Source organism: Mytilus galloprovincialis, chromosome 10, assembly GCF_965363235.1.
Source record: "Mytilus galloprovincialis chromosome 10, xbMytGall1.hap1.1, whole genome shotgun sequence".
NCBI classification, from domain to species: Eukaryota; Metazoa; Mollusca; class Bivalvia; order Mytilida; family Mytilidae; genus Mytilus; species Mytilus galloprovincialis.
In genome coordinates this window covers 12,566,504-12,579,397 of record NC_134847.1, presented here as the reverse complement: position 1 = coordinate 12,579,397, position 12,894 = coordinate 12,566,504, and the positions used below count along the sequence as shown (strand labels likewise).

Sequence of the window (12,894 nt, the reverse complement as noted above, 5' to 3'; positions counted from 1 at the left end):
TACAATGTATATTCACTTTTTACTACCAACTGATAAATTAAAATAATCTTTACCATTCAGTGATAACAAGCAGTTTTTTTTACATCTTAATATTTTATGATGTATTTAAATGAGTAGTTATTGTTGCAAACTCCATTAGAAATTTTAATTGAGATTAGTTTTGGAATAAGGGAAAGGGGGATGTGATTAAAAATATTGGGTTCAATTTTTCTCATTTGAAATTTCATAAATAAAAAAGAAAATTTCTTCAAACATTTTTTTGAGAGGATTAATATTCAACAGCATAGTGAATTGCTCTAAGAGAAACACAAATTTTAAGTTCATTAGAACACATTCATTCTGTGTCAGAAACCTATGCTGTGTCAACTATTTAATCACAATCCAAATTTAGAGCTGAATCCAGCTTGAATGTTGTGTCCATACTTGCCCTAACCATTCAGGGTTCAACCTCTGCGGTCGTATAAAGCTACGCCCTGCGGAGCATCTGGTTTCACATGTTGTACCATAATTAAGTTTGCTTTGATGGAATTACTTAAGAAACTTAAAATTGGTTAAAAATAAGATACCTGTTGACTTTGAAAATTTTCCGGTTTCTCACTCAGATATGGAACTTCTTATTGTCATATTGGAGGCTATATTTATATTCCTAAGGACTGTCCAGCACCCAAGTGTTTTTACACTACAGTGCTAAATTTTACATCATCTTATTTGAGGTCATCATAAATACATTTTGATCTGACAGCCAATCAAAATCATTTCGCTAAAATGTTATCTCAAAGAACTTAATCTAGGTAATTGTATGTGAATTGAAGGAATGAAAGGGTATACATCATTGAGAATGGAACCAAAGGTCAAAAGTAACCAAAAGACATCATAGAGGTCAACTTACAGTCTTCAATTATAAACAATCTATACAATGTGTCTAAATCTCATTCAATTTGTCAGTTTTTATCTCCCCTTGACAGAGTCAAAAAGCAAGACTTAGGTATGATGTTCCTGGCAGGAGTGGCGGCATCAACAATGTATTAAATATAGATTAGGTCAGTTCATGAGGAACCAAAGATTGGAAGTCAATGAAATTTAGTTTGGATTGGGTTATCTCATTTCCATGGAGATTGTTTGGCTCTGCCCACTCAGTCATGGTATATTGGCATTGAAGCTTATACATTTTGTAAACATATACATATAAAGTTGTGCTAAGGTCATTTTAGGTGGAACCACTTGTGGTATAAAGTAAAATCACAAAAATACTGAACATAGAATAAAATCTTATTGGAAAGTTCATAATCACATGGCAAAATCAAATAACAAAACACATCAAAAACAAATGGACAATTTAGAACTGTCATATTCCTGACTTGGTACAAGCATTTTCAAATGTAGAAAATGGTGGATTAAACCTGGTTTTATAGAGCTAACCCTCTCACTTTGATGACAGTCCCATAAAAATTACGTTATAATTACAATGATGTGTGAACGAAACAGACATAATAAATGAAATAGTCAAAATATGGGTACAGCAGTCATCATCGTGTAACAATTTTAAATGGAACAATGTAACAGAACACAAAAACATCTATCTATGAACACATTCATTGATTCGAGTGTCTGACGTCAGAAAATTTTGTACGTCACTTTCAATGTATATACAAACAATTTTAAAATTTCACATAGGCAATGTTTGCATACCGGGTAAAAAAATCAAAAGTATGTAAGAATTAATTTCAGAAATAGATCGAGATTTAAAATAGTCCAAAAGTTATATAGAATTTATAAGAATCCACAAATAGTTCATTTCACTAGGCGATTGAATAATTTTGACGTCTGTGGTTCAATATATTTTGTAATTCATAATAGAAATATATCATAATGACATAAAATAGAACAATATCATACTGACGGGATCTTTTAAAGTACAGAGTCACGTTATAAGAACCAAAGAAATACAAAAAGTCGCATATACAAAACACACCAGCAAAAAAAGACAATACAAACACATTGACAGGATGTTAAAAGTACCGAGCCACGTTAAATGGATATCACATAAAACAATCCAACAGTAATGCATTTACTTTGAAACCATTACATTATTTTCAAATTAAAGTTTATGTTTAGGTTAGTGTACATGGAACTCCTTATTATAAGTCAATAGTATTTGGAATACAGTTTTATAAAAATTATTTCAACCAATCACAGTAAAATGTTAACCAATTTGACACTAACACTTGAGTAGCCGAAAATTACCCTTTTAACCCTTTTTTTACCGTGATTGGTTGAATAAGCCAAACTTTTTGTTTCTTCTTGGTTTAATTTTAGGTTCCTTAAAAAAAATAGAAGAATTATTCGCTTGATGTTGTTTGTATTGGTTTCCCATGACATGCTGTTGGATAAGGTGATACCAGGGACTTTCCTAGGCGGATACAGGGTAAGGGGTCTACTCTTTGTTTGGGAATATTTGGTTGATTATATAGGGAATCACTAACGTTAGTATAGAAAGTCTTAGGTGATAGTAAGATATTTCACTGTGTTGACTCAGGGATTTTCTTTACTAGCATAGTCCCTGGTTGACCTGGACGGATTTATTTTAAAATGTGGCCTTTAAGTAATATAAAAAAGAAGATGTGGTCATGGTATGATTGCCAATGAGACAATTCTCCACAACAGACCAAAATGACACAGAAATTAACAACTATAGGTCATCGTACGGCCTTTTACAATGAGCAAAGCCCATACTGCATTGTCAGTTATAAAAGGCCCCAAAATGACGGTGTAAAACAATTCAAACCAGAATACTAATGGCCTAATTTATGTAGTTTACATAGTTATGAACGTTTGTATGGTCACGAAGAACCTGTTACAGCGAGGGCATTGAACAACCCAAGTATGTTCCCATTTGTCTAGGCAGTCTAAGTCATTTTGTAGAATGTTAAAATATTTTTGATTTTTAATTGTTCTGTAAAAATACAGTCTGCAAACAAGCATGTCTTTTTGATGTAACTGTTGATCAATCTGATTCAAACAAAAAATTCTCTGAAACTGACAATTATCAAAATGCTTGATTTCTTGATTGACAACATATTTGTTACGTTCAGAGGATGAGTTTTTTCAACAGACTATCGGCATTCCAAATGGAACGAACTGTGCCCCTCTTCTTGCTGACTTGTTTCTTTATTATAATGAGGCTGATTTCATACAGGAACTTCTTAGAAAGAAAGATAAGAAGTTAGCAATATCCTTTAACTCTACTTTTTGCTATATAGATGATGTTCTATCACTAAATAATTCAAAATTTGGTGACTATGTCGAATGCATCTATCCCGTTGAACTAGAGATAAAGGATACAACAGATACAGTTAAGTCGGCCTAATATCTTGACTTACATCTAGAAATTGACAATGAGGGTCGATTGAAAACAAAACTTTACGACAAAAGAAATGATTTCAGCTTTCCAATTGAGAACTTTCCATTTCAAAGCATTTGCGGATCCAGGGGGGTGGGGGTTCCGGAGGTTGGAACCCCCCTTTTTTTTGGCCGATCAATGCATTTTAATGGGGACATATAGTTTTAACCCACCCTTTGTCCTGGTATGGGAACCCCCCTTTTTAAAATTGCTGGATCCGCCCCTGCATGATTTTCTTGAGAGGATTATTGCTTACAAGGAAGCTATTAAATCAAGAGTTCCAAATGGTGAAGTTGAAATCATCTCTTCATAAATTTTACGGACGCCATCACGAATTGGTTGACCGTTATGGATTAACCGTTTCCCAAATGATATCAGATGAGATATGTTCCTTAAGTTGTAACTACAATCCCCTTCCCTTTCATGAATGTGACCTACCGAATAAGACTATTTACCGGATTTGTTATCTCATAAACAACACGACGAGTGCCCCATGTGGAGCAGGATCTGCTTACCCTTCTGGAGCACCTGAGATCACCCCCATATTTTGGTGGGGTTCATGTTGTTTATTCTTTAGTTTTCTATGTTGTATCATGTGTTCTATTGTTTGTCTGTTTGTCCTTTTCATTTTTAGCCATGGCGTTGTCAGTTTATTTTCGATTTATGAGTTTGACTGTCCCTCTGGTATCTTTCGTCCCTCTTTGCAAAGAAGGTCAAACTGGCAGGGTGAACGAAAAAAATGTCTGTATTGATACATAATTATCAAGCCGTTTTTGATAATTAAAACGTATAAGTACAGATTACCCATTTCACTTTTATTTTTTAAAATTTCCCGCTTTGTAATCTTCTGTCACATGATAGCAGGTGCCCGTTATCATGCGCATGCTTGATTATTTTCATTCATTTCCGTTGGGCGAGGTCCTCTGCGTCATACGTGATAAAAGTGAAGAAATTTTCGTCGCCTTCTCGAAGCCGACAAGAAGATGAGTGACGATAACCCTACCAACGATTCTGTTTCTGACAACAAGCCCCATTTTGAGCTGTACATTAAGGTTTGTAATGCCGAAATTTGCATTCTTCGTCTTAGTTTTGGCGCAAGTTTTTGCTTTTACATTTCGGAACACATCTTTTTTCAAGATGTGTTTATCATGTTTTGTTGATTTTATTTGCAATACTGTTAAATATTAATTATTTTAAATGATGAATAGTTCCTTATATGTAGATATTTTAAATTGATTGGGTTTTCATTATGACGGAAATTGGCTGTTATCGACGTTTTCCGTAGAAGGTTAGTTAGTTCACAGGTGTTTATCCCCCCTTTTCGTGTTTTGAGGGTGAATTGGGTGATTAAATAGATTAATAATGAAATGTGTTTATCATATACAAATTGAAAAAATAATGCAGATATTGTCATTAAGGAAATCAATAAAAATTGTAATGAGTAATGGACATAACTATATTTGTTTTAGATTCCTTTATCCCACTTACACTATGTACATAAGCATTTACATTGTTTGGTGTTTGTAATTTGCCATGTCCTACTAGACTTTATTTCCCATTTTCACTGCACAATAATTTGACATTAAGTGTTATACTTACAAAATAATCTGTAATCCAGCGTCACACTTTAACTTAGTGAGACCCACTCAAGGGGGAGTTCTGAATCTGCCCACGTTTAGGTACTATAAGTTATAAGGTTAAATAATATATTATAAAGCAAAATACACAAGTGGTCAAATGGAAGAGTTAGCTATATTTATTACATGAAAATGGAAAAGGAAATTTATCAAAGATAAACAAACCCAACCAATGAGCTAAAAACAACAGGTTACTGCTTTGTTATTGTTGCTTTAAACTACATGTTTTTCATTTAAATTTGCAGTAATATTTAGGATCGGAGGAAAGGGTCTTCGTACATGTACATAAAAAAAAAACATGATTAAAACAATAATCTTTTGTTTTTGGTTTTCAGGCATCTGTACGAGATGGTGAAAGTAAAGGATCGTGTCCCATTTGTCAACAATGGTTCATGGTGGCCCATCTTTTGGCGGAAAAGTCAGATGTTCATTTCCAAGTTTACACGGTCCCAGCTAACAATTTACCAGAATCATTCAAGGCTAAAACCATGAGCAAGACATTTCCAATTGTAATAGGTGTTCAGGGACGTGACACAAAAGGACAGGACATTTCAAACTGTGTATTTGATGATGCTGATGAAGTAGAGAAATTCTTTGAAAGTGTTAATGTCAGTCGACCATTGCTGAAAAGAACAGAAGCTAAGAATCAGCTCGCCCTTAGACATGTTGAAGATTTATATAAAGTTAGTAGCTACATTTTAGGATTGTATTAAGAAACAAGAAGATATGGTATGATTGTCAATGAGACAACTCGCTACAGACTACCAGAAACTAAATGATGTAGAAGCCAGCAAGTATAGGTCACCATACAGCCCTCAACAATGTGCAAACATCAATTAAACATGAAGATACTTTTTTCTGCAACTGAGAAAATTTATAGTGTTTAAAATGAAATATAAGATATGTGCATGTACTTCAAGAGGCAGCAAACCAAATTGATAACAAAACCAAAAAAAAAACCAACTGATAAGTCAATTTACATGAACATCTGTCAAGCTCTATATATACAAAAGTTTTGTTTATTAATTTAAAAGTGGATGATGGAAAGTCTGCCATCAGCTACAAATTTTTTCCTGAATAAAGAAAACCCTCAAACATTTGATAACAACCTGACTTGGAATACTTGAATATGTGTCCTAGTTAACTAGTTTTTACATGTATTCAACAGTAAAATATGATACATACATTTACAAAATGCACATATGAATGTACATAAAAAATTTATTGATTTGTCAACAGTTTGTACAAAACTCAAATGTTGTTCAACTATAGTTCTAGAAATTTTACTGCAATATAAATGTAGAATTAAAAGAAGAAAACTCCTTTTTGCCTTGATTAAATCCTATTTTGTCATTTCTAATTATAAGTAAGTTCTATCATTTTTTTGTGAAAGGTTGGACATTTTCTCAAATATTGTTCAATAATAAGTAACCTTTGATTTGCTAGTGTACTTTTTATGGGAATTTTATTTATTGTACATCAAATTATTTAATCATACTTATTTAATAATTTATAAGATTCCATCAATTTTCATGTCATTCAAGAGCGTTTGCTGTATATACAAATGTATATATACAGTCACTTTCTAGAAAAAATGGAATGTTTAGTGAATTAGCTCTTTATCTTAATCATGTTAATTGAAATCTGTCTTACATGAAGACACATCAATTCCACAGGTAACAGAGGTTGGAAAAAAATCCCTAAATGAGGGATGTCCCTCAGGCCGGATTATTTTGCTGTTAAAGAAAATATTTTTTCAACAATTTTCCTAAAAGACAATTCCTCTTATTTTAAAAATGGAGAAAATTGAAGTCAATGAATGCTTTTAAATTCATGAACATGTTTTGTCAATATAGATGTATTGTCCTTTGGCAAAGTTTCTTCAACTAGTATAAACATGTGCATTGTGTTCTACATGAACATGTAAGAAGTGTTTTTTTTTAAATTCATTTCCTGATGAAAATTTTCTGGGCCCGGGTATTAAGAGTTACCCTTGATTGTCTTTCAGTTTCTTTTCTGCTTTTGAACTTGAGTTTTCCAAATCCAAATTTGATGAAACATGTGCACAACTTGAACCAAAACTCCAAGAGTTTGAATTATTTCTGTGAGTAACTAACAATTCATGTGTTATACATTTTGTATATATGCCCCTTGATGTATTTTATACATCATATCAGTTTTAAGCTATAGACTTCAATACATGTGTACTTAAAAAGTGCATGTATTTTATACATTTTACTGTAGACGGTTGGACAAAGCAAAACCTACATGTACCTGAGCTGTAGTGTACATCTACAAATGTACATGTATCATATCAGTTAGTCTTCAATAAAAATGTATTCTATATATATCAGTGTTAGGCTTCAATACACATGTACATTTGTACATACAATGTGTACATGTATTTTACACATGTTACACGTATCCAGTTATAGGACAAACGCCAAATTTCATCCTAAAATTTAGGAGATATCAAATTGCACAATTTATTGATGTTAATTAACCCATTCAACATATTACAACCTCTTATCATACTCCCTGCTGGTAGAGATTAGAATGTCAGATGAATGGGTATGAAACTTTTATCTTTGACCATGGTAATCAGACCACTGACCATAGACTAAATCAGAAACAATATATTAGTGTATATTTCAGAATTTGTAGAACACTATTGAATAGAAACTTATAGCGTGAAATCTGTTCCAGGAATACAACATGTGTAATATGTATAATATAAATATTTTTAAAAGAGTTCTTTGTATAAATATATTTGAAAGGATTTTTACAGAAATTAATTACTAAATCAATAAATGATTTTGAAAAGGGAATGCAACAAGGCACCGTTAGGAGTACCTACATTTGAATATGACTCTAATAAAGTCTTGAATTAAAATTATTGGAAAACATTTTTTATCAATATCATTACCGGTATTTAGAAAATAATTCAAAATTAAGGTTTGAGAAAGGTTATTGATATTTGTTAACTTAAACCCTAGACTGTATCTTCTTAATATTTATTAAACAAAAATAGTTCTAATCATCAGCAAAAACAGAACAGTTCAGATAAAAACTAGACAAAATTATATCACCGCACTCCACTGTGAAGTTACTGTATTATAACAAAGTCAATGTTGGATTTTCTTAAAAGATACTATTGTGTCTGGAAAACACAAATGATGCCCCCCCCCCCTCCCAGATGCAAATTGTTATTCAAGTTTTAGTACACAAAGTTAAGCATGGGAGTACATAGGTCTATGGTTCACTGTTCAAGGAGTTATCCAGAAAGCAATGCACCTCTGATGCAAGTATATACTCCAAAAATGACAAAATTCAACTATTCCCCAAAAGGGCAAATTCTAATGACAAGAGTGCACAATCATAAATGTCTCGACTTCTTTACTGACCATTGATTTATGATCCAAGATAATGTATATGCAGGCTTGACAAATAGCAAATTGTAAAACTGGAACTATTAAAAATGTCAAAACTTGTGTTAGATTTTTGACACCGTTACTAGGCTTAAAAGAGAAAACATTTTCAAAGTGTGCCTGTGGAACAAGAAAATTAAATTCGATAACTTCTCAAGTTTCATTCCAGTATACAAAAAATTATTTTACAAAATCAGTAATTTCTTATTCATATTTATATTGTAAATTTAGTTATACGCTTAAATATAAAAAATAAAATACTAAACATTAATACTCTGCTTTCAAATGTTTGCATTGCCAAAATTTGTATCATAAAAAAGGGGGGTCTTGTATAGATAGAATTCAAAAGTCATAATATTTGCCACTAGCTGATTCTGATAACAATCTATTTATGTGGAACAGTCCTTGACAGTACATCAGTTGTACATAGTACACATGTGGTCATTTCTGGTCAGTCATCTAAAATATTGTGGTAATCAGAAGATTTCCTGCTGTGAAGACAAATAAACAAGTGTTTGAATAAATGACTTATCAATAATCTGTTAATTGGATAATGTTCTGGCTATTTTGCTGAAGAAACTCAAAATCTGGCGTTTGTCCTATAACTGTATCTGTGATAACATTATTTTTCTTGTATTTTTCAGAAATTTAATTTATTTCTACAAAATCCTAACGATAATGGGACAAAGTTAACGCAACAGTTGAAAAACGTTGATGGCTTTTTGGGAGAAATGGAAACGACTTTTCTGTGTGGATCTACAATTTCCTATAGTGATACAGTATTACTGTCACGACTTCAGCATATCAGAGTGGCAGGAAAGGTAAAAATTATTTATAGAATCACAACTAGATGTGTAACAAATTTTATAGGATCACACAAGTACATTGTATACAGTAATTGTGAGACATTTACATTGGTTTAAAAAATGTGTAGATCGCATGTCAGAGTTCTCAGCATCCAGGGTTGCGTTCAAAATCGTAGCAGCTATAAAATGCTACATAGATTTTTGTCTACTGGATGAGTAGCTAGCCTAGGTACTCTCAATATCTATGTAGCAGCTAGGCCAGCTACACCTTCAATAGTCATAGATCTACATAGCCCTATGTAACCGCTTTGATATTGAACACAACCCTAGTAAAAAAGGAAATTTAAAATGCCACCATGTTTCTAAAAATTATAGCATCACATTTAGAAATATAGCATGGCATTACCATGATGCTTAAAGGTCCTAGGGAAAGCACTAAATGTACTTTATTGAAAATTGCTTGCTTTACATACAAATGTTTTGTGCTTGTTCAGAACAAGAACCCATTAACATTGAATAAGGCCGGTACGGTACATCCTGTAATAAGGGTCAATCAGAAAGAAATTCAATGAAGGACAGGAAAATTGGAATGCCATAGGGTAAGTGGGTTAATGGAATAAGGGTAAGAATAAGACTTGAGCCTTAAAAAATGTCGCTATCAAGGAACCTGTCAAAATGTTTTGGTAAAGGTTCTCTTATTTTTACTGCAGAGAGCTTGGAAAACAATATAATGTCCTATCCTAATTGAAGTGGCTGCAAATTAAATATTACATGTGCTGCATTGATAGAAATTGACCTTATGCTTATGAATATCAGTACATCTATTAACCTATATCAGGTTTAAATAATCGTTACAGAAATTGTGTAACTGTTTGAAAATCGAGTTACAGCATTACATGAACCATACAAAACACATCAAATTTTATTTTTCATTTCGCATTTGAATGTTCAAAAATCAACCAAATTCTAAGACGATGCATGTACATTTCATGTGCATATGCATAAGGTTGATTTCTAGTCGATGCAGCTCATATCACTAACACCAAAAGACACCATACATAGCCATTGGTTTAACTATGGAGGTCAGGGTTTTGTTATCAATCAGTATAAGGCCTAAGACCACAATTAATTCCCTTTGTTCATGGTCTAGGAATATAGTTCCTAATTATTATACGGGGTATTTATTCCTAGATAATCTGTCTACTGTTATCTTTGAAATGTTTACTTTTTAAGTGATCTTTTCAGTTGCATATATATTGAAATAAGTAAAACATTTGGGAAAAAAATATATTATTGAAAGTAAACGTAGTGATTTGGCCAAAATGAAAGTAGGTTAGAAATTAGCCTTCGTCATTTAATCAAGATTCAAATCCAACCATTAGCATGTTAATAGGGCTCTCTAAAGATAAAGCACTGATGGATTGTCTTAGGACAAGCATATTTTATTAGAATAATAATGGTCTATAGGCAGTTAAATTTATTTCATGTTCGTAGCGGTGCAAATTTTTTAATTCAACTTTATTTTAACCAAAAAGTGAATTGTAGCCAAGGGGAAGAATAATTGTGTTCTGAGGCCATAAGGACAAAAGATGACCATATTTCTATACTCTGTCAACCTGGTATATGTATTTGAAGTTATCAGGCGTTTTTAGTTGATTGTATAAAATATTTGAAACTGTTCTGTAATCACAATTCTAGATCAGCACTGTGAAAAACATTAAAAAAAATCCAATTTTCATCATAGAAATTCCAAAAATGTGCAGTACACATGTTGTACTTGTAGTAATGGCTTGAAAATATAGGGAGCAGAAAGGTAAAGTGAAATTAATAATTGATAATACACATTATGAAATGACCAACAGTATAGTCAGATTATATGTTAGATATTTTCGTACTAGTTCTGCATGCTTTTTCAATGGAAATCGAGACGTCATAATGCATTTTTAATGTAACAAAAACCCATGAGGTGAGGATACTTTTAAACAAATCTCTTTAATATCTATTTTCAGGCCTACAGAGGTTATGAGATCCCTAAAGAACTGAAGAATTTGTGGCGGTATCTCAGCACAGCTTACCAAACCAAAGCTTTTATTCAAACACTACCATCAGATCAGGACATTAAATTGCATTATGAAACTAAAGCAACTACCAAATTAGAAAAGACAATTAAATTAGAAGGAACCTCTTATTCAACAGATGTTGATCCAGAATGCTTGAACGGTGAAGTTGAGCAGCAGAATGGGGATGAATGAAAACTTATATTCTTCAAATGGTGTGATAAACTATGTATTCCAATGTTACCCCATCAACTGATTTGCTAGCCAAAGGGGAGTAACTCTTGTGGAATTATTCATCTGCGATGAATTCTAATGATGTATAAAATTTATTATATGGAAATGAATTGTTATTAATGTTTGATAAATGGAAGTTTATTTTATATTTGGTGTAATGGAAGCTGTTGCTAATTACATTTTGTAATACTAACTTCCAGACCTTTTTTTGTGGGAGAAGGGGGGGGGGGGGATTTAAATGAAATTTATTGCAATAAATGTCTTCCTCATAAATTTATGTTACTATAAATTTGCCAATGGATAGATTCTATAAATCTCAATACCTCATTACAAATGTAAAATCCAGAATTATTTTTCAATTAATACTAGTCACTAATTTCTTATAGCTCAAAGGGAGTGATTCAATGGATGTAATATTATCTGGTTATTCAGGGTCATGAGACTATGTTTGACTTGTTTTCTGAGTTATGTTTTAGAAACAAATGTTTAAAAGCCAAAACTTGAAATTTTCTTTTTCTAATAAATGTAAAAAAAGTTAGCATGAAAAGAAAAGTGTATTGTAATGGGAGAAGACTTAATGTTTTCATTTTGTTGAATTTTTAATATGGGTCTCTTCTATTGTTATGTTTTTTATTATATTTGCAAAGTTACGTTATTGTTTAAAGTTATATACAGTACAGGCAAAGTGGTTCAGTTAAATGAAGACTTGTGATTGCAGATTTTTTATCTTGAGATATCTGTATCTTCAGTGTGTCAGCTTTGGCATATGAAAATGGTATCACTGGCAATTACACTGTTTCACAGAAGTAAACTTGACAACAGCAAAAATGATTTTGACTGAATCAATTGGAGTGTTTGTGACTGGCAATTACACTGTTTCACAGTAGTCAACTAGACAACAACAAGAGTGATTTTTAACTGAACCACCTAGCAGTGTGTGCTGTAGTATTGTTTGTGTGTAAAATATATTCATGTATATTGTTAATATTGCTGTCTTAGCATGAAACAGGTGCCTTTCTTATTTCATATCATTGAGTGGTCTCGCCATATTTATAGATAATTGATGGTTCTGAAAATAGATGAACATCTCTCTCCTTTATTTAGGTGTTGTGGAGAATATTCTTCATAATTGAAAAATCATTGATAATTTGTTTATCCATATTTTTCCAGGAAATGCCTTTGACCAGGGGTTTAACTAACATCATTACACTCTCTTAGTCACTTTTAACATCTAACTTATACTTAAATGGAAAATTTTACAGAAATTAAAGATTCACCAAAAATTGAAAAATAGTGATGCAGTAAGTTAATGTAAAATTTTACCTTTATTGT

The 12,894-nt window shown here is 32.1% G+C and overlaps 1 protein-coding gene across 1 annotated transcript; it reads left to right on the top strand.

The window, feature by feature from the left end:
- The first annotated feature begins 4,293 nt into the window (after nucleotides 1–4,293).
- LOC143049861 (chloride intracellular channel Clic-like) lies at nucleotides 4,294–12,098 on the top strand. Its single transcript, XM_076223623.1, has 4 exons — nucleotides 4,294–4,452; nucleotides 5,373–5,720; nucleotides 9,110–9,286; nucleotides 11,281–12,098. The coding sequence occupies exons 1-4, from the start codon at nucleotides 4,384–4,386 to the stop codon at nucleotides 11,521–11,523; spliced, it is 837 nt and encodes a 278-aa protein (XP_076079738.1). The 5' UTR covers nucleotides 4,294–4,383; the 3' UTR covers nucleotides 11,524–12,098.
- Nucleotides 12,099–12,894: the final 796 nt, after the last annotated feature.